Here is a 27,684-nt window from a genome sequence, read left to right on the forward strand (position 1 = left end):
GAGACGTGTTTGCTCATGAGAGAGAAACTGAAAGTGCGGGGCAGGCAGGCAGGTTGTGACGGGCAGGCGTGGCATCCCGGCAGGACGCTGTCACACCTGGGGTGATGCAGGGGACGGGGACACCGCTGGGTTCCAGGCGACTGTAGGTACAATGATGAGTGAGAAACAAGCCCAGCACGAACCTCAGGTCTGCCTGGCCCGAGAAATGAGAACAGCCCCTCGAGCCGAGGTCACCCAGGTGGGTGACGGCCACACTGGGGACGTCCCACCAGCCACGGACCCATGGGACACAGCACCCAACTGCACCCATCCCTTTATTGTGAAATGCGATAAATATACCACAGCCGCAGACCCTGCCACCCCACTTCCCTGACGAGCCTGGCGCCGACTCCCCATATATATATTTATATAAAATAACACCACAGAAAGAGCAATTGAACCCCCAGGGGCGAGCGCAGGGGGGATGCGAGCCCGGCCCCCCACCCACAGCGCGGAGCAGGGGGTGCACAGCCGAGCGAGTGCGGGGGCTGGGGGATGTGGGGGACCCTCCCTCCCTCCCCGAATCTTTGTCCAGTTCTGTCATGCGCATGAATCCGGCTGCTCCAGAACCATCCGGCTCCTGCTGCCCGCGGCGAGGGGCCCAGCAGCACCGGGGGACGTGCCCAGGGCCGGTGCTGCTCCCCTGGGAGCGGGGGGCTGTGGCCGCCCCCTCCGCTCGGCGGCCACCCTCCGTCCCAGCACGTCCCTCAGAGGTTGTCAGAGGTGGCCGCAGTGTAGTTGAAGGTGCCGGCCACCGTGCCATTGCTGCCAGCCACCTGGGGAGGGAACGGCGGGGGGGTGTCAGAGCCGGGCTGAGGAGGGGCCAGGCTGAGCCCCCTCCTCAGCCCCTAACCGGGGGCAGCAGGGGAACCCCCACACCCTCACCATGGGCACCACGGACAGCCCGGTGATGTGCTTGGCCAAAAAATGCACCCCCCCCGGCATGGTGGGCAGCACCCAGAGTCCCCATGGGCACCCCAGGCTCCCACGGGCCCAGGAGCTGGCAGAGGAGCCGAAGCGGCCCCGGACGTGTCCCTCTCCTCCGGCACAAAGAGCCTGCCCGGCAAGGGCAAAGGTAAATATTGACCCAGGCCCCTGGTATTTGAACAGGGCGAGCTGCTCGCACGGAGCCAAGCAGCAGGATACAGGCACTGCCCGCAGCACTGGCGCGCAGGGGAGCACAGCGCACTGGGGGGACGGGGCCGGCCCCCCAAACCCCACATCGCTTGGGGGGGCCGTGCCCTTTGCGTGTGTGGGAACTCCTGATGTTGCACCCGCAGCTCCGGTTCGAGAGCCGCCGGGGCAGGATACGGGGATCGGCCCCGCAGCCCCCTGCCACCCCTGCGCTACCCCGGCCCCAGCTCCCGCCCCGCTCCCCGTCCATGGCAGAAGGATGCCCCGACTCCGGCAGACGCAAGCGTCCGGCTGGGACGCGGCCGAGCCCGAGAAGGGGCCGCGCAGGCAGGCAGCGAGCCCCCTGCCCGCTGCCCCGCGCCGGGCAGGGGGAGCAGCGCCCAAGGTCGCGGGGAGCTCCCCGGAGCCGGGCCGAGTCTGCCAGCGCCGGCCGCACACCCAGCGTCGCTGCTCCATCCAGGCGTGAAAGTTACGCTCACCTCCCAGCCGGGAGGGGACCGGCGTGGGGCAGGCTCCCAGGGCCACCCGTCCCCTGCCCCACCGGCTCCGTTAGCCATTAACCCAGGGCACAAGGGACCTGTCCGGCTACCCGGCTGCACCGAAAAGCACCTTCCCCTGCACCACCCCAGCCCCGCAGTGGCCGGGATGCCGGGCACGAACAGCCCCAGGGACGGCGGCACTCGGCTCTCACCTGGCTGTAGGGGTTCGGCTTGCTGTTGGGTGACACGTAGCGCCCGTGGCTCTGATACGGGGGGTACTCGGCCATGGGGTGGTAGGAGTCCTTCGTGCTGAACAGGTCCAGCTTCCCTCGGCTTTTCCGGTGGCAGGTGCAGGTGGTCTGGGGGGGGAGAGGGAAGGGATCAGGGGCCTGACTGCATGGGGCCGGGGACAGGGGACCCACCAGCAGAAGGCAGGTGGGGACGGGGTGGGGACAGGGGACCCACCAGCAGAAGGCAGGTGAGGATGCTCAGCAGCAGCAGGATGCACACCAGGACCAGCAGAGCAATGGCCCAATCTGGGACCACGGGCACCGGTGCCGGGGATGTCACCTCCACAGTACCTGAAAGAGGACCAGAGCCGTGTCTGCTCTGCTGGGCAGAGCCGCGGGGCTGGCCAGGACAAACAGCCCTGAGAGACCCCCAGGACGGGGCGTGAGGGGATGAGCCCTCCTCCACGGAGTCCTGTTGGTCTTCCCAGCGCTGGGTGAAACTCTGTTGGCTCTGCCGGCTGCAAGCCCTGAGCCTGTCCCACCGCCAAGGAGCCTCCCTGCGCCGGCCAGGATGCGGCAGCACTTGCAGAGCCCCCCAAAGCACCCTCGCAGGGGTCCACCCGCCCTCGTGTCCCCAGCCCGAAGCTCCCGCTCACTCTGGATGCTGGCCAGCTGCAGGCCCATGATGAAGTTGTTCTGGTCCAGGCTGTTCCTCAGCTGCTGCTCAGCGGCATCGCTGGTGATTGTGCCATTGCCGTGCCCAAACACGAGGGTGGACTGCACCTCCACCGAGCCTTCGCTGCCCGCGAGAGGAGGTGTTAGCGCCCGGATTGTCACCCCCTGCGAGGGGCTCTGCACCGTGCAGCCGGGACTCACCGGCCTCTGCAGCTGGAGCCGCTGGCCCGCTCACCTGAAACGGAGCTCGCTGCACCCCTTGTAGGTCTGCCTGCTCATGCAGCTCGCGCAGCCAAAGACGGATTCAAACTGGAACAAAGCATAGGGGTGACGGTCACCTCCCCGCCAGACACCCCCTCCCTCCTGTCCCCTTGCTGCTCCCTCTCACGGGACCAGCCGGGGCTGCTGAAGCGGCTGGCAGAGCAGATGCTCAGGGCACTTTCATGGGGAGCCCCGACGGGAGGCGGCTCCTTCCCGGCACAGACCAGGGGGTCTTTGCTTGCCCGGGGCAGCCCGCGGGCAGGGCTGGGACTCACCATGGTCAAGACAGTGTGGCTCAGGCTCCTGTACTCCTTCGACGTGGGGTCGCGCAGGCTCTCGTTGAAGCTCCTGTTGAGGATGCGGAAGGACAGCAGGACACGGAGGAGCATCTGGACCGTGGCTTTGCTGGGGTTGGGACTGCTGCTGCTGCCCAGCACAGCCGTGGGGGTCTGCCTGGGAGCCGTGCTGCCCTGAACGGTGACAGAGGTTTTCCACGTGGGGACGACCTGAGCGCCGCTGCTCCCGTTGCCTTTGGTGCTGGAGGTGGGGACGACCATGCCACCACCCGTGGGGGAGGTGGGAACCATGGAGCTGCTGTTGGTTGTGTTGGTGCTGAAGGGAGGGACCCAGTTGCTGCTGTTCGCGCTGGCATTGGCGTGGGAGACGGCAGTGCTGCTAGAGATGGGCACTGCGGTGCTGTTGGCTGTGGCGTTGCCTGCGGAGCTGTTGCTGGACTGGAAGTTTGTAGTGTTGCCTGTGGCGGGGAAGGCTGTGGTGTTGGAGGAGACGGAGGTTTCGGTCCCATTGCTGCTTGTGTTTTTAGAGATTGTGATGTTCGGAGCGGTGGTCGTGGGGGGGGTGGTCGTCTCGGTGGTTGTCTCCATGGTGGTTGTCTCCATGGTGGTCATCTCTGTGGCGGTTGTGTCGGTCATGGCTGTCTCCATGGTGGTCTCGGCGGGCAACATGGCATGTGTACCTAGAGAAAACACCAGGAACTGGCAGCTGGGACTGCAGCACTGGTTTGGGAAGGTTTTACACGACATGGCTCCTGGACGCACCCCTGAGCCACAAAGCACCGAGAAGCACTGCGACCTCCAGGAGCCGACCACCAGCAGCTCCCGCTGCCCACGACACCAAGACCTTCAGGAACATCCCACAACTGGGGCTTGTGCTGGTGCCCACACGTGGCACCACCGAGGGTCCGGGCAGTGCCGCCCGGGCAGCCGGCACCAGCTCCATGCCCAGCCCTGCAGATCCCCCTGCTCCTGAGGGGCCCCTGCCACACGGGGGGGCTCAGGCACAGCCCCCTCACCCCAATAAAAGCTCCTTTGCTGTAGGTCGCTAGGCTGGGAGGGTGGGGTGCCACCCGCGCCCCCCCATACCCACATGGCCTGGCTGCTGGCCAGCGCAGGCGGCTCCCGGGCAGTTTCCCAGCAGGTGCTGCAGGAGCCAGCGGCACTGGAGGAGAGCCCGGGGTCCGGATGGCTCACCGAGACACACCTGCATACCAGCCTGCGAGCCCCGGGCACAGCCTGCTCCAGCTGGCCCCGGCACAGCCCAGCTGCCTGGCCCTGGCCGATCCTTTTGGACACGGCTAAGAGGGGCCACGGCCACAGCAAAGTCCCCAGGTCCCGGCTTCGCTGCGGACAACCAGCCCTAGGGTGCTGCACCCTGGGGCCAGACCACGAGAGACGGCGACGTCCCTGCCGCCGGGGTGCCGAGGGCCACCAGCTCTGGTGTCCCCTGGTCCCCGCTCAGAAAGCAGCCCAGGGGACCCCGTTCCTGTCCACCCGCCCCGTTACCTCTCCGCTCACTCCGGTCCCAGCCCGGCTCCCTCCAGCTCAGGGTCCCACCGGCCCCAGCCTCTCACCTGCACCCAGCACCAGCAGCAGCAGAAGGGCGGTGAACGCCATGGGGCTCGTCCCGGGGGGTCCCGGCGCCTCTCGGGGCTCTGCGGCAGCTGCTCTCCCGTTAGCCGGCAGCACGCTCTGCGATCCGGGGATCAGGAACTGGCGGCTCGGCAGCGGCGGGAGCTTTATAGAGCACCTGGAGCAGGTGGAGAGGCCCCACCCCACCACCGGCCCCGGGGAGGGGGGGTCCCTCCACCCCCCTTGGCACAGGGCACGGGGGTGCCGCCTCGCTGATGGGGCCCCCGCGGCATCCTCTCTCCAGGTAGGGTCCCCCACGCTCCCCCGGCTCGGGGGGACACAGCCGGCAGCGTCCCCGTGCCGCGGGTGGACGCAGCCTCAGGCGGGGCCATGGGGAAGGGACAGCGGCTGGGTGTCCCCTGGTAGGGGTGGGGGGCAGCGTCTACCCTGGGCCACAGCCCCCAGGACCTGGTGGGGTGCACGGGGGGACGGAGCCCCCAGCCCCTCACTCTGGGGGGGCTCATCCTCTGGCTCAGCCTAGGGTTAATCATTAGCGGCCGGCCGCTGCCCCGCCCTACACTCAAATAAACACCGGTGATCCCCCCCTGAAATGCTTACGCAGGTGGGGCCCAGGGCCCCATGAAATGCTGGTACCTGCCGGTAACCTCCCCAGCAGGTCCCAGGGCCCCTCCCAGGCACAAAGGCCCCAGCGGGCACCAGACCCCCTTCCCACTCAGGACGCAGCCCCTGGCCCAGGCCGATGTCCAGTGCCACGCCGGATGCTGATGCTCCACAACAAAGGTACCAGGTGCCACCCGTGCTGGGGCGCAGAGCCCCCGTCCTCCCCCGGTGACACATGCTCCTGGCACAGCCGGACCACGCCAGCCTTTCTAGTCCCTCCCTGCCCCTGCCCCGCGGGAGAGCCCTGATTCCCAGGGAGGGCCCCAGTTCCCGGGCAGGGCTTGGTGGGGGCCCCCGAGCCCGGCATCCTGCCCAGCCCCGGGTGGAGCTGAACCACCGCAGCCGTGTCGGGGGGGGCCCGAGGCATGGGTGCCAAAGGAGCAGAGAGGAGGGGACCCTCCGCGCTGCAGTAACGGCGGGGCAGGGACGGACGGGCGGCCTGGGCCTCAGCACAGGTGCGATGGGACCCGGCTGCACCCAGGCCCCCGACGGGGTCCACAGCCTTGGTGCCAGGCAAGGGGAGCGCGGGCAGGGCACAGGCAGGGGACAGGCAGGGGACAGGCAGCCGAGCGCTGGGTGAACACGACCTCCCCGAAACCCCTCAGCCGTGGGGAAGGGCGGCTCCCGCACGGTGACGCTGACTCCCACCGCCCTCGCCCGGGTTGCTGCGCCCTCCCGCAGCCACGTTCTGCTCTTGGTGCCAACCCCGGCTCCGGCTCAGCGCCGGGGACGCGGCTCCCGGTCCCTGTCCACGAGAGCCCCCCCAGCCCCCCCCCAGCCCGCTCAAGCAAGCGTTTAAGGTCTGCAATATTCCTCTTAGCGGAAAACCACAGAGGACACGCTGCGTGGGGCAGCTGAGGGAAAGGAAGGGGGCGGACACGCAGAGCCGCGTCCCCGTCCCCTGAGGACAGCCCAGCACGCGCCCTCCCACGCCAGCCCACGGCAACGACCCGTCACCAGCACGGGGCTCGGGGACCGGGCCGGCCGTACCCGGCACCCGCGCGTGCCCGCAGGGCTGAGCAGGGCCGGGGGTCCCGGGCCGCCCCATACCCACGGCTCGTCCACGCGCGCCCCCGCCCCACGCGCGCCCCCGCCCCGCCCGGCGGCGCTTGAGCTGCGGCGCCCCCTGGCGGGCGCGACCCCGCACTACGCTCGTCCCGCGCCCCGGCGCCGCCGAGCGAGACCGGGACCGGGACCGGGACCGGGACCGGGACCGGGACCGGGGCCCTGCGGACGCCCCTCGCAGCAGGGGGGGGAGGCACGAACCCCGCCCCGCCGTGCACCCCCCGGAGGGCGCGGCGGGGCGGGACGCGCTCGGTACCGAGCGGTGATTTCACCCGCCCCGGCCCCGCGCAGGTGCGCGCAGCGCGCTGTGATGCCCCGGCACCCCCCGGGCAGCGCCCGCCCCGCTCCCGCTGCGGCCCCGGGGCGGGAACAGGCAGCGGACAACGCTCGCTCGGGCACCGGCACCGGCGGGGCTGCCCCGCGGCCGCCGCGTTGCCCTTTTAAGAGGGGGGCCCGGGCAGGGCGCGCCCATTGTCGCCGCGGCGGGGCGGGGGGGGGGGGCCGGGCCGGTGCCGGTGCCGGCCCCGCGCGCTCCGGGGCGGGGCGGGGGGGGGGGGGGGGCACATTCCGCCGCGTTGCCGGGACACCCGTCGCCATGGCGACCGGGCACTGCCGCCGGGGCTCGGCGCGCGCCGCGCAGTTCCCACGGAGCGGCCCGAGCGGCGGCGGCGGCTCCGCTCCCTCCGGGGCGGCGGGAGGGACGGGATGCGGTGCAGTGTTGTGCTCTCGCCTACCAATATTGCACTCGTCCCGGCCTCCCGCCGCCACGGGCTCCGCCGGTGGGACCGGCCGAGCACCGGGCTCCCCCCCTACCCCCGCGACGACCACCGCGCGAGGACGGCGGGAGACGGAGCGCAGAGCGGGGGGGGGGGGGGGAGGGGGGCCGGTGCCCGCTCGGGGCACCAGGACACCCCCCCCCCCCCCAGGAACCGGGCGCGCAGGCTAGAAAACACTCAAAACTTTATGGCCAGACTTCGGGCAGGGACCGCAGCAGCGGGCAGCGCCCCGGGCAGGGCGGGGGGGGCAGCCCCGCCACCCGCGGGGCCCCGCTCGCCCCGCTGCCGGCCGCGCGCGCCGGTACCGGCAGTGCAAAGTCCGCGGGGGGCCGGGAGCGGGGCCCGGAGCGCCCCTGGGTGCCGCTGGCGGGGGGGCCCGGGCAGGGCGCGGCCGCTCACTCGCGTCCCTCCAGCAGGAACCGGCGGAAGGGCTCGAAGTCGGCGGGGATCGTGTCTGCGGGGCGAGAGCGGGGGGGGCGTCAGGAGCCGGGCCGGGGGGGGGGGCGGGCAAGCCCCGGTAAAGCGGGAGAGCCCCGCGCCGGGCCCCCCAGGCCCCCGGCCCAGGCCCGAAGGACCGACCCCCGCAGCAGGGGCGGGGGAGGAGATGCTCGGCGAGCTCTCGGCCCCCGCCCCGGTGCGGCGGGGCCGCGGTGTCCCCGCGGGGGGAGCCCGGTGCTCACCGTTGCAGCGGTACTGCAGGTTGGACCAGATGATGTTCTCCTGGGAGAAGCAGAAGACCCCCAGCCGCCCCCCGCGCATGGTGGTGTCGATGATCACCCCGGAGTCGGCCACCAGCCGCGGGCCCTCGTACAGCCGCACCCTGCGGGAGGGGAACGGCCCGGCCCGGCCGGTCAGCGGGGGACGGGGACCCCACCGGGGCCAGCGCCGGGCATCTCGACCCGGGGCTGGGCTGGGCTGGGCTGGGCTGGGGGCCGGGGGCAGCGGGCCGGGGCCGGGGTATCCCGCCCCGGGGTGGGATGGAGGCACCGGGCCGGGGCATCCCGCTGGGGCTGGACCCCCGGACCGGGGCCCCCCGCCGCGGCCGGGATGGAGCCCCCCGCGCCGCCCCCGTCCCGGCCCCGCCGCCTTTGTCGGGCGCTTTGCATGTGAAAGGCGCCGGCGGCCGGCGGGGTCGCCATGGCGACGGGACAATGGCCGCGGGGGCCCGGCGGGGCGGACGGGCCCGGCCCGGCCCGCGGAGCCCCCCCGCGGCGGCCGCCCCGACGGGATCCTTAAAGGGGAAACGCGCCCGCGGCCTCACCGGGGCAGGACCCCTCCCCACGGCCGGCATCCTCCCCGCCAGGGTGGCCCCACCGAGGGTGGCCCCACTGAGGGGGACCCCAGTCCCAACAGCCGGCATCCCCCTCCGCTGTGCTCCCACCTGGGCTGGGTCCCATCGAGGCTGGACCCCACCCAACAGCCAGCATCCTCGCCACCAGGGGACCCCCTCCCAACGGCCAGCATCCCCCGCCGGGTGGTCCCACCGGGGCTGGGTCCCACCGCGGCTCGACCCCCTCCCAACAGCCAGCGTCCTCCCCCTAGGCCATGGCCAGAGCAGCCCCCAGCCCAGCAGCCTCCGTACCCCCCCGTGCCTGGTCCCCGCTCACCTGATGTAGCCCAGCTGGGGCCTGTGCGCCAGCTGCCAGCGGTAGGACGTCTTGTCCCGCCAGCCCACGTTGCGTGGGTCCTTCCAGAGCAGGCGGACGTGGTCGGGCGTGTGGCCCGTGTGCCACAGCGCATTGCGCAGGTGCTCCCCAGGGCCCGTCGAGGACTTCACTGCCTGCGGGTGCACGGGGCGTCAGGGGGGAACCCGGCCGGGGGGTCCGACCTGGCCCACAGGGTGGCCAGCACCCACCTTGAGCTGCAGCCCTGGCTCTGCCACGGCGCGGAAGGGGGTGGCCTGCCAGTACGTCTGCTCCGTTTGCTTCCACATCACCACGTAGAAGCTGGCGCTGTCCTGGTAACTGAAGATGAAGCCGGCGTAGTCATCGTCGGTGACAGTGTTGACGTGGAAGGTGCCCTCGAAGTCCACCCCGTTGAAGGCCGTATAGCCTACAGGCGGGCAAATGCTGCAAGGAGTCCTCTCCCCCACCACGGGACCCCGCATCCCAGCTCCCTCCAGCCTACCCTTCCCCCCTTTGCGGGGCAGAGAACCGGCCCCCACCCCGCAGCGCAGGGGGACAGGAGTAGGGGGGTGCCCCAGGGGGTCTGCAGGTGGGAGAGCATCTCTTACCAACAGCCAGGCCTGGGTCACTGTTCATGGTCTGCACGATCTCCATGCCCTGTGGGGGACAGCTGGGTGAGCGGTGTCCCCAGCAGCCCCAGGGACCTCCCGGTCCCCCTCTGCTCCCCCCCACAGCAGCACAGTCCCCAGAAACACGGGGGGCAGCACCCACACCTGGTTGAGGACAACCCAGTTGGGATCGATCTGGGCGTCCCCCTCGGGGTCGAGGATGACGGTCTGGTAGGCGCGGAAGTCGGTCAGCGTCACCTCGGCGCTCTCGGGGCACACGTCCAGCTGGTCCACCACCGTGTCGTTGTCAAAGTCCTCCTCGCACACGTCACCCACGCCGTTCCCTGGGGACACGCACCCCGGTCAGGGCCGGGCTGAGCCCATGCGGCTCTGCCTCCTCCCGCCCGCCCCACGCTCACCATCCGAGTCCTTCTGGTTGGGGTTAGGGATGAGGCGGCAGTTGTCTGGGCCAGGTGCCACGTAATCAGGGATGCCATCGTTGTCATCGTCATTGTCACAGTCATCCCCCAGCCCGTCGTTGTCCGAGTCCAGCTGGGAGCTGTTGGGGATCTCGGCGCAGTTGTCCTTGGTGTCCTGATGCCCATCCCCATCGCTGGGAGCAAGAGGGGGGTCAGAGCAGCGCCACAAACTGGGGACCCGGCACCGCGCCCCGGCACCGCATCCCAGCACCCTTGCCGGCCCCGAAAACCCTGTCATCCCCCCTCTCGGGCCTCTGAGCCGGGAACCCAGCTCTGCCCCCAGGGACGGAACGGGACAGGACAGGACGGGGAGGTGACCCCGCAGCAGCGCAGTCCCCACCTGTCCTCGTTGGTGTCACAGATGTCTCCTACCAGGTCACTGTCCATATCTGTCTGGAGGAGACCAGAGCCCTAGTTCAGTGGACACCCCGGGGCGAGGGGGCCCAGCCGTGCTGCAGGAGGACCCCCCCGCCCCCCCCGCCAGGCAGGGTCCTGCACGCCCTGGGCCCCCTGCCCCAGCCTGCGCTGCCTGGCCCCGGCCATACCTGAGTGGGGTTGCTCATTTCAGGGCAACTGTCACAGGCATCCCCGACGCCGTCCTCGTCCCGGTCCGTCTGCAGAGGGTTGGGCACCTTGGGGCAGTTATCCAGCATGTTGGGAATCCCTGCAAGGACAGCGCTGGGTGGGTGCCCCCAGCCCCCCAGCCTGGCGTGACAGCATCCCTGCTCTGCGAGCAGCCCCGGCCCCACGCACGCAGGCCAGCCCCGAGAGCTGCTCACCGTCCCCATCGATGTCATTATCGCAAGCGTCCCCCTCGCCGTTGCTGTCTGTGTCCCGCTGGTCGTTATTGGGCACGTTGGGGCAGTTGTCACAGGCGTCCCCAAAGGAGTCAGTGTCCGAGTTCTGCTGGTCCTTGTTGGGGAAGAGCCGGCAGTTGTCCTGTGGGGAAGAGGACAGGGATGCCCGCACTGCAGTGGCTGGCAGACAAGAGGCCGCAGTCCCACGCAGGTCAGGGTGGGAGGACGTCTCCTCCCTCCAGCACGCCAAGTGAGACCATCCCAGAGCCTGCTGATCCCCAGGAGAAGCATCTTGAGGGCGTCAGCACCAAGCCAAAGGGAGAAGCCCTTTGCCCAGCACGGCCCCCAGAGCCACAGGCACGTCCCGCCTGCCCAGCACAGCCACCTCCACGTTCTTGATGCCATCGCCGTCAGCGTCATCGTCACACTGGTCCCCAATGCCGTCGTTGTCGGCGTCCTCCTGCCCTGAATTCGGTGTCAGGCGGCAGTTGTCCTGCAGGCACAAGCAGCGTTAAAGACAGGGAGGAGACAAGGTCTGAAGCACAGCCCTGCCACGGGCTCCCCGAGCCCCAGCAGCCCCCGCCCGAGGATGCTGCCCTCCCTCTCCGGGACACCCACCTGCCTGCAGTGCTTGTTATTGTCGATGCAGGGCAGGGGCTCATCCGGGTAGCCGTCGAGGTCTGTGTCTTGCCCACACACGTTGCCGTTGCCAGCCCAGCCCACGTTGCACTGAAGAAAGAAGAAATCAGGGGCTGGGAAGAGAGGAAGGGCCCTGGCAGGACCAACTGCTGCCTGTGCCGATACCCCCTGCCCCCCCGCTTCACTGTCCTCCTGCCCCCGTCCCCCACTCACCGCACAGGAAATTTCACCGTTCCTCTCGAACACGCAGAAGCCATTGATGTCGCAGGGGTTGGAGGTGGGAGTGCTGCAGGACTTCTGTGGGACGCAGCCGGACGTTTGATTCCCCACGAACCCTGACTTGCAGGGACCACACTTGTAGGAGCCCTGGGAGAGAGAGGGCAGGGGCAGGATTAGGGGAGCAGAGCGGCCCTGGGTGCCAGGCAGGGGAGTGGGGCAGCTCTGCTCACCAGCGTGTTGGTGCAGATGGAGTTGGGGTCGCAGCCCCCGTTGTTCCCATCGTTGCATTCATCAATATCCGTGCAAACCTGCAAGCAGCACGGGAGAAACCGTCACCTGGGGCCTTCCCCTGCCTGCAGCTCTGCCCGTGCTCTGCCCAGGAAAGCTGTCCCCTCTGGCAGGCACAGCATCCTCCGCCCGTCCCCGCAGCTCAGCAGCCTGGACTGCCCACAGGGACCTGGCCGAGTCCCGTGGCACCGCACTCACCTGCTTGCTGGCCCTTGCGTAGTCAGCCCCCACGCCAGAGACGGTGTTGCCCCGATAACCGCGGGGACAGGGCTCGCAGCGGAAGCCGGGGGCCGTGTTGATGCACTTGGAGCCGGGGAAGCAGGGGTTGGCATGAGCGCACTGTGGCACAGGGAGAGAGAAAGGCTTCACCCTCAGGCAATGGCATCCTGCACGTCAGGGTGACCGCTGCCTCGGGGCATCCCGGCAGGGCCCTTCCCCGGCTTGAGGATGCGTCCGGAGAGGGGAAGCATCATCTGCTTGCGCTGCTCTGGCAGCGCTGGGGCTCAGGCGTCGCCTGCTGACCCCCCGCCAGGCGCGTGCCCACCTCATCGATGTCGGCGCAGTGCGTGCCGTTGCCCTCCAGCCCCGGCGGGCAGGGCCCGCAGCGGTACCCGGGGTACTCGTACGTCTCCATGCAGTCCACGCCGCTGAAGCAGGGGTTGGGGTTGCAGCGGGACCGGTGCTCGTGGAAGCCTGAGGAAAGCCGGGCAGGGGGTGAGACAGGGCGGCCCTTTGCCCCCTGAGGTGGGAGCAGAGCCTCGCCAGCACTCACCGCAGACCTGGCACTCCATGATGGTGTTGCGGATCAGAGACATCTCCTTCACCTGCGAGGCAGCAGAGCACGCAGAGTCAGGGGGATGCAGTGTACTGGCTGGCACCCTGCTCTGGGGCAAACCCAGGCCGGAGAAAGCCGATACCGCCCCGCTGCCTCACCTGGTCCCTAATGTCTTCCCGCAGCTCGGTCAGGACCCGGTTGAAGAGGGTCAGCTGCGTGACCAGTGCCTTGGTCTGCTCGCCTGCCAGGAGCAAAAAGGACAAGGTCAGCCCCAGGACAGACGCAGCCTCCCGGGGCCGTGGGCTGGAGGCTGCTCTGCCCCCCGGCACCGAATCGGGAGGACAAGATAGCCGATGGCCCTTCCTCCTCCTCCTCCCTGGTCCTCACATGACCCCTTCCCTGTAGCACATCCCATGCCCTCTGATCCACCCATCCTGGGGCCCTGCAGGCACTTGGGGTATTGGGACAGGCATGGAGGGTTTTCTGCCTCCGTGGAGCCCCAAATGCTGCTGTCACCCTCATGCCAGGGAAAGGGGGAAGCAGAGCGGGGACTTACCCAGGATGGATGCCAGCACGCTTGTCACTGCAAGGAGAGAGACGAGATATTACCGAATGCTGCCATCAAAGCGTCACCTTGCACGGTTGCTCCAGGTCAGCGCGTGCACAGCACAGGAGCTCCCACCTGCGTGGGGACACCTGGACCGGGAGAGGCAGGAGCAACCCTCTGTGCGGTGTGCTGTCACCTCCCACCTCCATGTGCCGCAGCACGTAGCATGCATAGGTGATCCCGTAAGCCCTCCACGCTGTCCCTGCTCGGCGCAGGGTGCGGACGTGCCGTTACCTGCACTGTGAATGGACTCATCTCCTTGGAAAGGGCACTCGCTCAGGGCCCCGACACGGCTCATGGACCCTCCCAGGATCAGCTTCATCGACTCCACAAACCCCTGATGTACAAGGGGAGCCGCAGTCAGCCATGGGGGGCTCTGCTTGTCCCCAAGGGTGCGGGGGGGGGTGGCGTCTCAGCCCCCCCAGGGGTCCCAGCACTCACCTGCATCCTCTGGTAGGCCTTCTGCCCTGTGCGCACCTCGATGGACTCCACCTCTGCCAGGGGGATCTCTGACAGCTCGGGCAGCCCCACGCTGGAGTCCATCTGCTTGCAGTCGACGTAGAGCTCCACGCTCAGCATGTCCCCGCGCAGCCCGCTCAGGCGCACGATGATGGTGTGGCTCTGCCCGTCCGCCACGTGCGCATGCTGCAGGTTGACCGAGTGCAGCTTGTTGTCTTCCCGCAGGTAGCGCACCAGGACTGCGGAGGAGTGGGAAGGGGCCGTCAGCTCTCCCCCCCAGCGCCGGCAGCCCCCTGGGACCTGCATGCGTCCCGCTGCTCTCCCCAGCGGGCCCAGTGGACGGCAGGAACTTGGTCTCCATTTCTCTCTGAGGGTCACGGCAAGACCAGGGCCAGCACGTCCCCGCGCAGCAGGCACCCACCTTTGTTGATTTTCCCCACCACGGACACCTCCAGCCACCTCGTGTTGTCCTTCTTGGAGTAGAGGCCGAAGAGGGTCCCCCCCTGCTTGGGAGGCAGGCGGAAGGTGGAGAGGAGGTAAACGTCATTAACGGTCAGGAGCTCCATCCGGATCTTGTGGGTTATGCTGGCCATCTGCCGGGCCTCGCTCACCATCAGCAGGTCGATGACTGCAGGAGCCAAGCACGGGGGTCGCATCCTGACTGACAGCCGCAGCTCCGGCCGCAGGAGCGCAGGGATGCCCGGTGCAGGGCACCGCGGCCCGGCCCGCTGCGAGCCCGGCCAGACCGAGGGGACGGGACAGGACGGGACGGGACGGGACGGGACGGGACGGGGTGTCCCTGGATCGCCGGGCCCCGGGGGGGCCGGGGAAGCCCCGAGGGCTCCGGGCCCCGCCCAGCCCCGGCCCCGCGCGGTGGCGCTCCAGGACCGGCAGCGCCGCGGCCGCACCGCCGAGAGGGACCGGCGGAGCCCCCGCCACCGGCGGGACCGGCGGCCCAGCGGCGTCCCCGGCCCGGAGCCTGCCCTGCTCCCCCGCTCCGCAGCCGGGGCTTCCCCGCGGGGGCGGCTGCAGCGCTCCGCCGGCCCCGAGCATCCCGCAGCCGGGGCGGGCAGGGCTGGGCGAGCCGGTCCGGCCCCGCGGGACCGCGAGCGGAACGGGGACGCCGCTCGCGCGGACCCGCGGGGGCAGCGCGGAGCCCCCCCCCCCCCCCCGGTGCCGGCCCCGGCGACCGGCGCGGAGCAGCGACCGCGGCCGCCCCGCCAAGGCGCAGCATGACCGGCAGCCCCTGGAGGGACGGGGCCGGCCCTCGGCACCGGCCCGGGGCGCCCCGGGGAAGCACGGAGAGCCCGGTCCCGCCGCCGCCGCCGCTCGGCTGCCCGCCTGCTCCGTGCGGCCACACCGGGCAGACCGGGAGGAGCCCCGGCCCCGGGGCAAGCCCCAGCCGCGCACCGCGGCCCCGGGAGCCCCCGGTGACCCGCGCGGCGGGGCCGGAGCCCTCCCGCCGCCCCGAGCCGGCATCGGGACCGGCGGCTCCCTGCCCCGAGCTGCCCCCGGGCAGAGCCGGCCCTGGGGCGTGCCGGCGGCCGCCCCGAGCTCCGGGGATGAATGTCCCTCTGTGCCCCGCCGCCCGCAGCCCGGCTGCCAGACCTCCCAGGGCGAGCAGAGCCGCTGTCAGCCGCCCCGGGGCCGGGGAACGGGGCCGGGGAGCGGGGCCGGGGGCCCCCGGCTGGCGGCAGCGGGGCCGGGGAGGGGGGGCTCCGGCCGCCGCCCCCCGGCCGGCAGCGGGCCGGGCGCCCCGTCCGCCTCGCCCCGTCGGGGCCGCCCCGGGGCCCGGCCCGGCAGCAGCCTTACCTTGCAGCCCGTGGCGAGCCGCGCCGGCGGCGCCCAGCAGGAGCAGCGCCAGGAGCGCGCCGAGCGCCGGGCCCCCCGCGGCCGCCGGTGCCCCCATGCCGCCGGTGCCGCCGGTGCCGCCGGTGCGGAGCGGAGCGCGGCGGGGCGGGGTGGCGCGAGCGGGGAGGGGCCGGCGCTGCCGGCGAGGAGGAAACAAAGAGCCGTCAATCACGGGCGCGCATCCCGGGGACCCCGGCGGGCGCTCGGCCGCGGCGACCCGGCCGCAGCCCCGCCGGCGGAGAGGAGCGGCGCGCCGGGCCCGGGGCTGCGGGCGACCTCACCGGCCGCGCTGGCGCTGCCCGCCCCTGGCGCAGCTCCCGCTCACAGCAATTGAGTGTGGCAGGCGCCGGTTCACCGGGAGGTCAGGCAGTCTGGGGCCGCCTTCTCGCCAGCCAGAGTCGCCCCAGCAGCGCCGGAGCATCCCAGCCCGGGAGGGCCGGGGACCGTCGCCGGCAGCCGAGGGCGCGGGGCTGCTTTGCCAGGGGTGCCCCGCGCCCGGGTGCCAGCCCCCGGGCCGGGCGGTGCTCCCCGGGCCGGGCGGTGCTCCCCGGGCGAGAGAGGGGCCGAGCGGGGCCGGCCCGCCTGGAGCGCGCTCAGCGCCGTAAATCAGCGCCGGGACGCGGCCCAAGCCCCGGAGCAACACAATGAGCTCATCCCGGGAGCTCCTTCCCCTCCGCCCCGGGCTGCGGGCAGAGGGAGCGGGGGCGCCGGGGGGGCCCGCCCCGGGCCTTCGGGCGGCGGCGGCGGCGGCAGCGCGATGCCCCGCGGGCAGCGCCCGGGCCGTGCCGTGCCGTGCCGTGCCGTGCCGCCGGAGCCCGCCGCGCCGCCCGGGGATGCTCGGGCCGGCCGAGCCGCTCCCCGCTGAGCGCCGGCCAAGGCGGGCGGGCGGCCCCCGGCCGTGTTTACTCCTGTTTCCCCGGGCTCCATAACAACGGGCCGGGCCCAGCCCCGGGCCGCCCCAGCCCCGCGCCAGCGGCTCGGCGCGCGCCAGCGGCCCCGGGTAACCGGGGGGAGGTTTCCCTCCCGCCGCTGCCAGCCGGCTCCCGCCCCTGTTTTCCTTCCATGGAAACGCGCGGGGTGATGCGGTGCGGGACGGAGCGCGGGTCCCGGCCCCAGGGACCCAGCGAGCGCAGCCACTCCCGTCCCGGGGGGGGGAGGGCTCCGCTCCGCCGCGCTCGGGCACGGAGCAGCCCCGGGCCGGTGCTGCGGCCGCCGCCGGTGGCGGAGCCGCCCCCGCGGCGGGGGCGGGCGGAGCCGGCCCGTGTGGTTCCGGGTCGGGCGGGAAGATGGCGGCGCCCATGGAGCTGTTCTGCTGGGCCGGGGGCTGGGGGCTGCCCTCGGTGGACCCCGACTGCCTGGCCGTGCTGGTGAGCGGCGCCGGGGCCGGGGGCGGCGGCGGGGCCGGGGCCGGGGCCGGTGCGTCCCGCCCGGCCGAGCCCCCGCTCCCGCCGCCGCCCTCCTCTCTTGCAGACCTACGCGCGGTTCACGGGGGCGCCGCTGAAGGTGCACCGGGTCACCAGCCCCTGGAGGAGCCCCTCCGGTAAGGGCCCCGCCGGGCTACCGGCACCGCCCGGCAGCCGGGACCGCCCGACCCCGCGCACCGGCACCGCCCGGTGCCCCCCGCCCCATCGCAGACCCCTGCCCCATCGCACGCCCCCCGCCCCATCGCACCCCCCGCCCCATCGTGCCCCCCGCCCCATCGCAGACCCCTGCCCCATCGCACCCCCCCGCCCCATCGTGCCCCCCTGCCCCATCTCACCCCTGCCCCATCGCACCCCCCCACCCCATTGCACCCCCTGCTTCATCGCACCGCCCTGCCCCATTGCACCCCTGCCTCATCACATCCCCCGCCCCATCGCAGCCCCCTGCCCCATTGCACCCCCTGCCCTGTCACACACCCCTGCCCCATTGCACCCCCTCGCCCCATTGCACCCCCTGCCCCATCGCACCCCCTGCCTCATTGTACCCCCCTGCCCCATTGCACGCCCCCATCACCCCATCGCACCTCCCCGCCCCATTGTGCCCCCCTCACCCCGTTGCACCCCTCCACTCCATTGCTCCCCGCCTTGTCCTGTTGCCCCCCTCACACCACTGCACCCTTCCGACCACATCACACTCCTCTTGCCCCATTGCACCCCCCTGCTCCATTGCACCCCCCTGCCCCATTGCACGCTCTCATCGCCCCATTGCAATCCCTCTGACCCCATTGCACACCCCCCTCACCCCATTGCATCCCCCTCGTCCTGGCACGCTCCCCATGTCCCATCACACACAGCTTTCATCCCCTCACGTCACTGTGCCCCCCTGCCCCACCTTACGCACCTCCCACCCTGCACCTCTCCCTCTGCCCCGCCCCCCCTCACCCGAGCGTGGGGGCCCTTCACCCCGGCACAGCCCCCCCGCACCCCTCGCCCGCAGCAGGGTGGCACCCCGGGCACCCCTGCCTGCAGCCACCCCTCTCCCTGCCCTCAGGGCGCCTGCCTGCGCTGAAGACGCAGGACGAGGGCACCATCTCCAAAACGCAGCAGATCATAACTCACCTCAGGAAACAGGTAGGGGGGGGCGAGGGGCACCCCCTGCCCCGGGCCGGGGGCTGGAGGGCACCGGAGCCCCCCTGGGAAGGAGGGGGCTTTGTCACGGTCACCCAAGAGGCACGGGCAGGAATTGCCGCTTCCCCGCCGGATCACGCGTGTTGCGTTTGCTCTGCAGAAGTATAACGCCGACTACGACCTCTCAGCTACGCAAGGGGCGGACACGCTGGCCTTCGTGTCCCTGCTGGAAGAGAAGCTGCTGCCGGTGCTGGTGAGTCTCCCTGTGGACCCATCCTGGGGGGTACACGGGGAAGGTGGGCTCGCTGAGGGCTGGATCTGCTCCCTGGAGCGATGCCGGTGGGCTCAGGTGTGCGCCCACCTGCCAGGAGAGCCAGAGAACGCTGCAGGCAGCAAAATCCCAGGGGCCTGGAGCATCAGGAGCAGGGATCAGGGTGCGGGGGGGTCTTGTGTGGCAGCAGTGGGTTGTGCAGCCAGGGCTGGCGTCCGGCCTCGACCCTGATGCTCCCTCAGCCCCTCGCGGTCTCCGGGACGGCCAGCCCTGTGCCGGGCACCCAGTGCCTGCGTGAGCAGCGCCGGGTATGGGCTCCGCAGAGCCCACCACGGCAAAAGGCTGCGCTGGCTCCAGCCTCGCCGTGGCCCGGACACGGATTGTTCTCTGCAGATCCACACCTTCTGGGTGGACGCAAAGAACTACGTGGAGCACACGCGGAAGTGGTATGCGGAAACCGTCCCCTTCCCCCTGAACTTCTTCCTGCCCAACTGCATGCACAAGCAGCACCTGGAGCGGCTGCAGCTTATGTGGGGAGACGGCTACATGGAGGATGAGGAGAAGCTGGAGAAGGAGGTGAGGGGATGCGGTCAGGGCACGGCAGGTCCTTGGCAGGTGCCCAGAGGGACCCATGCGAGGCCAAAATCTTAACTGGGGTCTGGGGTTCACCCTGGCTGAGCATCCCCTTCCTGCTCCCCTTAGCACCGTGGCAGTCTGCTGCGTGGCCGGGTGGGTGACAGCCCTCTGTCCTCCTTCTCCAGCTCTACCGGGATGCTCGGGAATGCTTGACACTCCTGTCCCAGCGCCTCGGCTCCCAGAAGTTTTTCTTCGGAGACTCGTAGGTGGCCGTAGAGGGAAGGTGCACCCAGGCAGGACCGAGACCCCATGGTCTGCGGGGAAGCCGCAGCCCATGCACGTCGCTTTGGGGGTTGGGCAGGCTCGAGGGGACAGGGCTGTCCATGGCAGCATGGAGCAACACGGGTGGCAGGAATTAAGGCTGCAGGAGCTGCCGCCAGCCCTGACATCTCTTTCCCCGTCTCTTGTTGGAGCCAGTGGAGCTGCTCCAGGATGGGATCATCCTGCTGCCCCCGTCCTCACCTCAGGGGCTGGAAGCAGAGAGCCCTCCCGAGGCGGAGGAGGAGGAGGAGGACGAGCTGCTTGCCGTCCCCTGGGGCGCAGGGGGCTGGGGTGGCTGACGTCCCGGTGGCTTTGGGTGGGGATGGCGGGAGGAGGTGGGAGGGACCGTGACCCAGTCACAGGTCTCTGCGCCCCAGGCCGGCCTCCCTCGACGCCTTCGTCTTCAGCCGCCTGGCGCCGCTCCTGAAGGCGAAGCTGCCCAACGGGAAACTGCAGCAGCACCTGAAGTCCCTGCAGAACCTGTGCAACTACTGCACCTCCATCCTCAGCCTCTACTTCCCCTGGGACGGAGGTGAGATGCGTCCCCCTGCCTTGCCCCACGGGCTCAGGGTGACCCATGCTCCCTCCACACCCCGGCTCTGCCCCCCCAGGTGAGCCCCCAGCCAGCGCCCCACGGGCTGCGGGTGCCGACGGCAGCGAGGCGGAGGAGGACCCCCACAAACGGCGCAACCAGCTGCTGTCGGTGCTGGTGGGGCTGGCGGCCATGCTGGGCTACGCCTTCCTGAGCGGCATCGTCTCCATCCAGCGCGCTGGCGTGGGGCCAGCTGGCCGCCAGCCCATCGCCCTGGAGGAGGAGGAAGAGGAGGAGGAGGAGTGAGGAAGAGCTGCGCGACTGTTCCTCCTTCGGTCCCTGGAACTGACTGTTTTTACACCGGGAGCCTGGCAGCATCGCTCCCTGCGGGTGCTCCGCTCTGCGTCCTGCCAGGAATCGCAGCCGTCTCCGCAGGGAGCGTGCCTGCCATGCCAATAAACCTCCCTCTCTCCACCTGCGCCCTCTTGTCCTCCCAGCAAGCTCAGGGCCCTTCCCGGTTTCCCCAGTTGCACCGGCCGGAGTGCTGCAGCAGACACCGATGCTCTGCCCCGGTACCGCACCCCGCATCCTTCTCGCAGCTCTGCCCCTCATCCCCAGCCTTGGGGCTCTCTGGGGATGGGGCGAAGGGGAGACCTGCGGGTTTTTAGGTTCCTAAAAGCATCCGTGAGTGTCTTGGCAGCATCCCCCATCCCTTCTCCGGCAGCTGTGGGGCTGAGCCCTCCCTCTCCCCCACCCTGCGGCACCCCTGCCCTCCGGCTGCCAGGCAGAGCGGGCAGCAGGTTCTGTGGGGCCAGTCCCCCCACCACTACGCTGCTGCCAGCCTGGCTTCCCCAAGAGCCACAGCACGGCTGGGGACGGTCCCTGGCCGGCTGTCTGCCGCAGCAGAAACCAGCGGCAAGGGAGACCCGGGCTCCTCGTCAGGACGTGTGCCCTGCCCGGGAGGGCACGAGCGAACCCACTGCTGCAGGGACACCCGGAGCCCAGCTCCCCGCAGCGGCACGAACAGGGCAGCGAGCGGCTGCGGCTGCTGCAGGGATCCCTCCGGCGCTGACAGCTCTGTTTGCATTCCTCCATGCCTGCCAGCAATGGGGAGTTCCTCGCAGCTGGCACTGCCAAAAGCACGTCGTGCGGTAAGCGTGGCTCCGCAAGCGGCGGCTGAGGGCGCATGGGCTGCAGAGCGGGGCCCAGGGCCGGAGGTGGCCGCCCAAGCACCGTGCGCCCCAGCAGGACCGCGGTGCTCCCTTGGGACACCCCGCGGGGGGCTCAGCCCCGGGGCTGGCCGTGCTGCGGCGGTTTCCTCTGGCCGCTGCCGGTTTACGAGCACGTAAATGGAAAAGCGGCGTCTGGCCAGGCTCGCCCGCGCGCTGGCTGCTGGGCGGCACACAGCCCTCGCTTGTTCGGCCGCCGCCGCCACCGACATCCTGACACTGCTGCTGTGCGTGCCCTTGGGGGCTGGCTGTGCCCGGTGGCCCCAGGCTGAGCTCCCCGGACACGCGCCCCACGTGTGATGGCCGGGGGGGCCCCTGCGTTGTGCTGGGAGCGGAGCTGCGGTGCTGTGCTGCTGTGCCAGGGCCAGCTGTGGAGCCTCCCCCATGCTGGCCCAGTTTGAGGGGCCCCACCGGGAGGGGGATGACTCAGTGCAGCCCCCCCGTGCCCGCTCCCCCATAACGTCACTCGGGAAGTATGTGCCCGACGCTGCCGGTTCCCATTAGCTGGGGCGGGGGGGCTGATGGCTGCTCCGGCAGGAGAAACCGCAGCACACGGCCGCCTGCTCCGGCCAGGAGGAGAAGCCGGGGCCGCTGACGTCGGGGCCCTGCGCTAAATCCCGGCTGCGGGTCCTGGCTGCTGCTGTCCCCAGGTCCCTGACAGCTTCTGGCCCCTGCCCTGCCTGGGGGACGCTGCAGTGGGCAGAGGGGAGGGAGATGTCACCTCTTGGGGTGACAGCCCCCTGCCTCCCCGCAGCACGGACCCAGTCCCCAGTGGGGTGCCCCCAGGAACCCGGGCAGAGGCGGGATGGGGCCCCATGGGGCTCAGCAGGTACTGCCAGCCCCAAACCTGCTTCCTCCTCTGGCTCCTGGCGTAGTCCTGCCTGCTGAGCAGGCAGCAAGGGAGGGCAGAGGGGGCACAGGCGACGTCGTAGAAAACCTGTTTATTTTATGAAAACATCTAGAAAAGAGCAGGCATTGCAGCCCTCGGATCAAACAGGTCCCCTGGGGTGTCGCGGGGCTGCAGGGGCTGTGCTGCAGCCCCAGCGCTGCGCAGGGGCCCGTCCCCAAGCCCTCCACCAGCACCGTGCTGCCGGTGCCGGCACCTCCCTCCACCACCAGCCGTGGCCGTGCTAGGCTGGCTGCTTCCACAAGAATGTCTGGATGGAGTCACTGGGAGCCGTGGCCTCAATGAAGCCGACCCGTGGGTCGGAGATCCCGAAGGACACGTCCATGGGGGAGCTGTGGGGATGCGAGAGGGGATACAGGTCAGCGGGGGCAGCCAGGCTTCGAGCCGGAGCGCGGGGCTGAGCCACTCACCGGTTCAGGACCACCAGGACGACGGCGCCGTCGGGGCGCAGGAAAGCCGAGTGCTCTAGGTTACACCGCCGGCACTTCTTGGAGACAGCCAGCCCCACACGCTGTGAGCCCTCGGGGATGAACTTGCTGCAGAGACAAGCAGGGTCTGAGCGTGGTGCCCGGGATGGTGGCTGGAGCCGGCAGCCTCTTGCCGGCCACCCCCGGCCTCGACCCACCTGAAGTGCCCCAGGTGGTAGAACATGGGCTGCTTGTAGAAGATGTCCTTGCTGCTGTCCACGATGACGGGGCTGTCCACGTAGTTCTTGCTCCAGTTGGGGCCCCCCTCCAGGTCCAGGGCCAGGTTCCAGTCGGTCCAGCCCGTCACGTAGTTGTTGAGGTTCTGCGGGGCAGGTGATGGCGCTGAGCTGCGGGCGGGTGCAAGGGGTGGCCGGCGCCTCAGCAGCCCCCGCCGAGCCCTACCGACAGGATGCTGTGGCTGTACTTGCTCCCGCGCTCCCAGCCGCCCAGCACCACCCTGGGCTCCCAGAAGAAGGAGCCGGTGGAGGCCTCCGTGGAGAGGAGGAAATAGTCCGGGAAGAGGTGATGGGTGATGGAGAGCGTGAGGTCGATGGGCGCCAGGAAGTCCAGGTACCAGTGGATGCCGATGCCGCTGATGTAGCTGGCGGCCACAGGGTCTTTGAGAACCTGGCAGGAGAAAGGAGTCACCAGTGCCCAGGGCTGGGAGAGCCACCGTGGGGCCAGGAGAGCCACCGTGGGCCAGGAGAGCCAGCATGGGGACTCACCACCTGGGCCCAGTAGGGCAGCATCACCCTCTGGTCATCCAGGATGATGAGCCGGACATCGTGGTGGGAGCTGTTGGCCAGCGCGGGGCCCAGGTCCCGGGCGATGAAGTCCCGCTGGTGCTCGGGGGAGAAGCCCAGGCACTGGAAGGGGTAGAAGACGATCTCGCCGGCCGTGGGCTCGTTCCCCGCAGTCACTGCCCAGAAAGTCAGGTTGTGCTTGGCGTATTCGTCCAGGAACCTGGGCATGGGGGCAGATGGTGAATGGCCCCGTCACCGTAGCCCCAGCCCTGGGCACGGTGACCCTGGCGCCCACTGCGCTCCCGCGGACCCTCACCGGATGAAATACTTGGCCCAGGCCTGGTGGTACTTGTCCCCGGGGCTGCCCTTCAGCGTCCCCCTCCCTGTCATTGCACCGTTCGTCTTCATCCACACCGGAGAGGTCCAGGGGCTGGCGTACAGCGACAGTGGCCGCTTGGCCACTGCCTGAGCTGCCCGGAGGATGGGGATCTGGGGAGAACCGGGATGGTAGTGAACTCTCTGGGTCTGCCCTGATGCCGGCATTGCAGGCAGCAGGACGAGTCCTCTCCCTCCCCATCAGCGGGAAGGTGCTCCCCTTCCCCAGCCCGTCCCGTCCCATCCCACCCAGGCTGCAGCCCCGGCGCCTCGGGCTCGCCCTGCGGGACTCGCCTTCATCCGTGTGTCCTCCTCCGTCAGGTTGAAGTGCTTCAGCTCGAAGTCGCCCTCCACATCGGCATAGGTGTACAGGCGGACAGAGAAGTCGGTGCTGGCCATGGGGACGCGCACGAGGTTGTACTCGATGCCTGGGGACAGGGCGGGCTGTGATGGGCGTCCCTGGGGTGTATTCAGGGGGTGCAGCCTCCCAGCTTCCAGCAGCCTCCCAGCCCCTTGGCACGAGTCTCAGCAGCCAGATCCCGAGCAGGGAAGGCCGGACAGACTGGCCCTGCCACCCAGCAGCATCGCCCTGCCCCAGACTCACCTTCCTCGGAGAAATAGGAGCGGAGCAGGTGGTTCTGGGCATCCTTGGACAGGGACTGGATGTTGATGGCAGCTGAGTCTGTGACGGAGCCACCGAAGCCTTTCACCTTCTGGTACCGCTGCGCCGTGTCCAGAGTGAGATGGAAATCTGCGGGGGACAAACATCGTTGCAGCTGCCGCACAGGGATGGACTCTGTTCCCCGGTGCGCAGGCAGGCGTCCAGCCACAGTGGGTACCTGGGGTCTTGGTGTTGCGCTGGAAGCTCCCCTCGCTGCGCTCCAGCCGCTTGCCAGCCTTGCTGCTCTCATACTTGACATAGGTGCCCGGGGCCGGCAGGACCACAGGGTCCAGCGTGTCGCAGTACGTGGCGTTGCAGGCGCACACCAGCGAGCCATGACCGAAGTCCCTGGCATCACAGGGACGGCCACCTGCGGCAGGAGGAGAGACCGGGCAGGCACAGAGGGCTGTGGCAGGAGCCCAGCTCACCGCTTCAACCCACCACGGACACCGAACCCATGGCTTTGCCGCCTCAAACCGCTGACCTCTGCACCCCTCTGCTTGGGGACACGGCGCCGGCACCTACCTGCTGCCCGCAACGCTGCCTGCACCAGCAGGATCCAGCCCAGGACGCCAGCACACCCAGGCCCCATGGCACATCCGCTGCAGCACGGCTCGGATGGACGCTGACGGCAAGCACCAGGGCTGGGAACGGGGCGGCGGGTGTCAGCAACCAGCTCCTCTTGCCCTGTCCCAGCCCCGCACGGGGACAGAGACCCAGGGCAGGGACAGCCCCACCATCCCCCTGCCCAGGAGCCTCGGGGAGCACCAGCACCCCCTGCCAGGGCTCAGCCCCCGCCACCCTGCCCGCTCCCCACAGCCCCAGCCCAGCGCTCGCCTTCCCTCCTGCCCTGCCAGTGCCCACGGACACCTCCGGCCTCATCCTGGCCAGGGCTGCAGCCCCCCGGGCGAGTGCCGCCCCGCGCCCACCAGCCCGGCGCTCCCAGCCGCCCACGCCGGCTGTACCCGGCAGCTCAGTTCACTCCCATTGCCTCCCTCCCACTCCTTCTCCCTCCTTGCTCGTCCCACAGCCGTGCCGTGCCGTGCCGTGCCAGTCCACGCGTCCCCGGTGCCTCCCGAGCCGCGGCTGGGAACAAACAGCTCCACGCTCCCAACCCCATGAGCATGGCAGCCGGGGCTTGCCCAGCCAGAGGGGTCTGGGGCTCGAGCCCCCGGCGCAGAGGAGTCCCGCATTTCCCTGCTCCCTGCAGGTGCTCCCACCCTGCCCTGTCCCTTCCGTGACGCTGGGCGAGGAGCTTCTCGACGAGGGCACGGGAGGAGCCACCTCCGCGCCTCGGGACCCCGGTGCCAGGCTGCTGCCCCCGGGCAGGGGGAGGCAAGGGTGGGACAGCGCCAGCTCGCTGCTCCCTGAGACTGTGCGGGATGGGGACGAGGGCCAGGCAGGCTGTCCCCCACGCATCACCTCCCGCTCCCTGCCTGGGGGCGATGCCCAGCGCCATGGGCATGGCCTCGGCGTGGTCCTGCTGTCCGGGGCCATCCCTCTCCCCACCGGCTGATGAAGCCGCTCCGGACCCAGGGTACTCACCTGCTGCCAGAAAACCCTCTTGCTGCGTCTCTGCTGGGCGCGGGGCAGAGGGGTGGCAGGACCTGCTTTCTGGCTGTGCGTGGTAGGAGGTGACAGCGTCTGGCGGAGCAGGAAAGGTGAGTCCGGGAGAGGACAGCTCATGGGACTCTGTGCATTTGAAGAGGAGCCCGGGGATGATTTTGCAACCTCACTCCAATGAGAGCTTTCAACATTCACCGCAGCGTTTGCAAAGCTCTCCTGAAACCTGTCCCAGTGGCCAGAGGGAAGCTGGGGGCGGAGGGGGGAGCGGGATGCCAACCAGCCCCCCAAGTGCCTCCATCACGCCCGACAGGACCCCCTGCAGCCACCTCCGCCCAGCCCCAGCGCTGCGCGCCCCTTGCAAAACGCCCCACGAAAGCAGCCTCCTCTCCTCGGGACGCCCTGGGGCAGGGGTAGGGCCGGCTGTGCCCTCCCGGGCGTCCCTGCTGGGCTTGTGCGGCTCCTCGGCCTCGAGTCCCACCCGGCAGCGGCTCGGCTTTGCCGCAGGCACAGGCAAGAGCTGTCTGCCGCCAGCGCCGCAGCCGCAACCCGTGTCCTGCTTGTGGCTGCACCAGCAACTTTCCTGGCGTGGGCAGAGACGCTGCCGGGGCCGTGGGCAACCCTGCGGGCAGCCAGCCACGGCAGGGATGACTGCACAGAATCACACACAATCACAGAATCGTAGAGGTTGGAAAGGACCTTTAAGATCATCGAGTCCAACCGTAAACCTAACACTACCAAGCCCACCACTACACCATGTCCCTGAGCACCTCATCCAAACGGCTTTTAAATACCTCCAGGGATGGCGACTCAACCACTTCCCTGGGCAGCCTGTTCAATGCTTGATAACCCTCTCGGTGAAGTAAAATTTCCTAATATCCAGTCTAAACCTCCCCTGGCGCAACTTGAGGCCATTTCCTCTCATCCTAAAACGCTGCGCCCCACTCCTCGTCACCCGGCTGAGAAGGCGATGGGCGCAGCGGGGGCTGTAGGTGCTGCCCGCCGAGGCCCCACTCACCCCTGCCGTGGGGCCGTGCCCCACGCACCTGAGCCCCACGCCCGCAGCCAGGCTGGGTGGAGCAGGCTGCAGCAGTTTATCATCTGCAAAACAAGCCTGGGCTCCGCACCTTCTAATTTGGGATCCTTCCTAACTGCAGGCACCTGCCCATCGGGAGAAACAGGAGTGGGGCAGAGCCACGGGAGAGGCGGCTGCTCGTGTGGGTGGCCAGGGAGGCAGGCCCTCGCCTGGGGACTGCAGCCCCTCAACCAGGGACCGCTCATCCCGCTGCAGCTAGAGCAAGGACCCCCGGCACAGGCTGCAGCCGGCGGGGACGATGGGAGCGATTCCGCGCCCCAGCCCCTCACACCCGCCGCCGGGGATGGGGCATCCCTCAGTTTCCCCGTCAGCTTTTCAGCATGGAGGGAAGGTACCAGCCCTGCAGCAGATGCGTTTCCAGATGGTCAGGGAGCGCGGAGCCCGCCCGGAGGGGCTGTGCCGAGGCATTTTCCTGTACACGCGTCCCTGAGCGCTGCTGAACATCTGGGGGTGCGGGGCCCCGTATGCCCCTTCCCGGCGCGGCAGAGCTTTGATGTACCTTGAGAAGCGCAGGCAGCCCAGCTGCCGTTTGGGCCAGCGCTACCCAGGAACATCGATAAAAGCGCAGGATGGGCAGATGTGCTCCGTGAACAGGGCTGAGATGGAGCCTGCTGCCACCTTCATGCTGCACTCCAAGAAAACAGCTGTTAAACCTCTTTTTTTTTTTTCTTTTTCCCCAACATCAGCAGCTCCACAGCTCACACACAAGGGGAGTTTGCCAAGGAGCGCTCTGGCTTTCTCATTCCCAGACTTCAAAGATGCTGGTAATGTTCCCAAATGCTGGAGCAAGCAAATACTGTAACTGGTATTTAAAGAGAGCAAACAGGATGGCCAGGTAA

The 27,684-nt window shown here is 69.9% G+C and overlaps 4 protein-coding genes across 5 annotated transcripts; 1 reads left to right on the forward strand and 3 right to left on the reverse strand.

Annotated features, from left to right (window-relative positions):
• Positions 1 to 384: 384 nt before the first annotated feature.
• MUC1 (mucin 1, cell surface associated) lies at positions 385 to 6,101 on the reverse strand. 2 transcript variants are annotated; one of them, XM_075525125.1, is made up of 7 exons: positions 4,689 to 6,101; positions 3,094 to 3,794; positions 2,793 to 2,866; positions 2,539 to 2,681; positions 2,118 to 2,233; positions 1,865 to 2,011; positions 385 to 815 (listed from the first exon to the last, which is right to left on the reverse strand). In XM_075525125.1, the coding sequence occupies exons 1-7, from the start codon at positions 4,729 to 4,731 to the stop codon at positions 747 to 749; spliced, it is 1,293 nt and encodes a 430-aa protein (XP_075381240.1). In that variant the 5' UTR covers positions 4,732 to 6,101; the 3' UTR covers positions 385 to 746. The 2 variants fall into 2 exon arrangements, with proteins under 2 accessions (XP_075381240.1, XP_075381239.1); XM_075525124.1 differs by having other exon boundaries at positions 3,094 to 6,101.
• Positions 6,102 to 7,380: 1,279 nt separating this feature from the next.
• THBS3 (thrombospondin 3) lies at positions 7,381 to 15,767 on the reverse strand. The gene is made up of 23 exons (XM_075524707.1): positions 15,517 to 15,767; positions 14,126 to 14,332; positions 13,687 to 13,943; positions 13,480 to 13,582; positions 13,195 to 13,221; positions 12,797 to 12,879; positions 12,636 to 12,687; positions 12,408 to 12,556; positions 12,062 to 12,202; positions 11,806 to 11,883; positions 11,570 to 11,722; positions 11,336 to 11,446; positions 11,103 to 11,210; positions 10,700 to 10,859; positions 10,466 to 10,584; positions 10,261 to 10,313; positions 9,861 to 10,054; positions 9,607 to 9,785; positions 9,442 to 9,490; positions 9,060 to 9,260; positions 8,816 to 8,984; positions 7,889 to 8,028; positions 7,381 to 7,662 (listed from the first exon to the last, which is right to left on the reverse strand). Exons 1-23 carry the CDS (start codon positions 15,611 to 15,613, stop codon positions 7,604 to 7,606), a joined length of 2,889 nt encoding a protein of 962 aa, XP_075380822.1. The 5' UTR covers positions 15,614 to 15,767; the 3' UTR covers positions 7,381 to 7,603.
• Positions 15,768 to 16,718: 951 nt separating this feature from the next.
• Positions 16,719 to 20,278, forward strand: MTX1 (metaxin 1). Its single transcript, XM_075524708.1, has 8 exons — positions 16,719 to 16,922; positions 17,026 to 17,095; positions 18,028 to 18,107; positions 18,265 to 18,357; positions 18,769 to 18,951; positions 19,137 to 19,213; positions 19,650 to 19,804; positions 19,884 to 20,278. The coding sequence occupies exons 1-8, from the start codon at positions 16,842 to 16,844 to the stop codon at positions 20,108 to 20,110; spliced, it is 966 nt and encodes a 321-aa protein (XP_075380823.1). The 5' UTR covers positions 16,719 to 16,841; the 3' UTR covers positions 20,111 to 20,278.
• Positions 20,279 to 21,997: 1,719 nt separating this feature from the next.
• On the reverse strand, positions 21,998 to 27,373 carry LOC142420577 (lysosomal acid glucosylceramidase-like). The gene is made up of 12 exons (XM_075524666.1): positions 27,345 to 27,373; positions 25,732 to 25,878; positions 24,712 to 24,830; positions 24,365 to 24,556; positions 24,130 to 24,276; positions 23,820 to 23,953; positions 23,467 to 23,639; positions 23,133 to 23,370; positions 22,810 to 23,034; positions 22,566 to 22,729; positions 22,351 to 22,476; positions 21,998 to 22,272 (listed from the first exon to the last, which is right to left on the reverse strand). Exons 3-12 carry the CDS (start codon positions 24,776 to 24,778, stop codon positions 22,164 to 22,166), a joined length of 1,575 nt encoding a protein of 524 aa, XP_075380781.1. The 5' UTR covers positions 24,779 to 24,830; positions 25,732 to 25,878; positions 27,345 to 27,373; the 3' UTR covers positions 21,998 to 22,163.
• Positions 27,374 to 27,684: the final 311 nt, after the last annotated feature.

This window comes from Mycteria americana, chromosome 25 (genome assembly GCF_035582795.1).
Source record: "Mycteria americana isolate JAX WOST 10 ecotype Jacksonville Zoo and Gardens chromosome 25, USCA_MyAme_1.0, whole genome shotgun sequence".
Classification (NCBI taxonomy): domain Eukaryota; kingdom Metazoa; phylum Chordata; class Aves; order Ciconiiformes; family Ciconiidae; genus Mycteria; species Mycteria americana.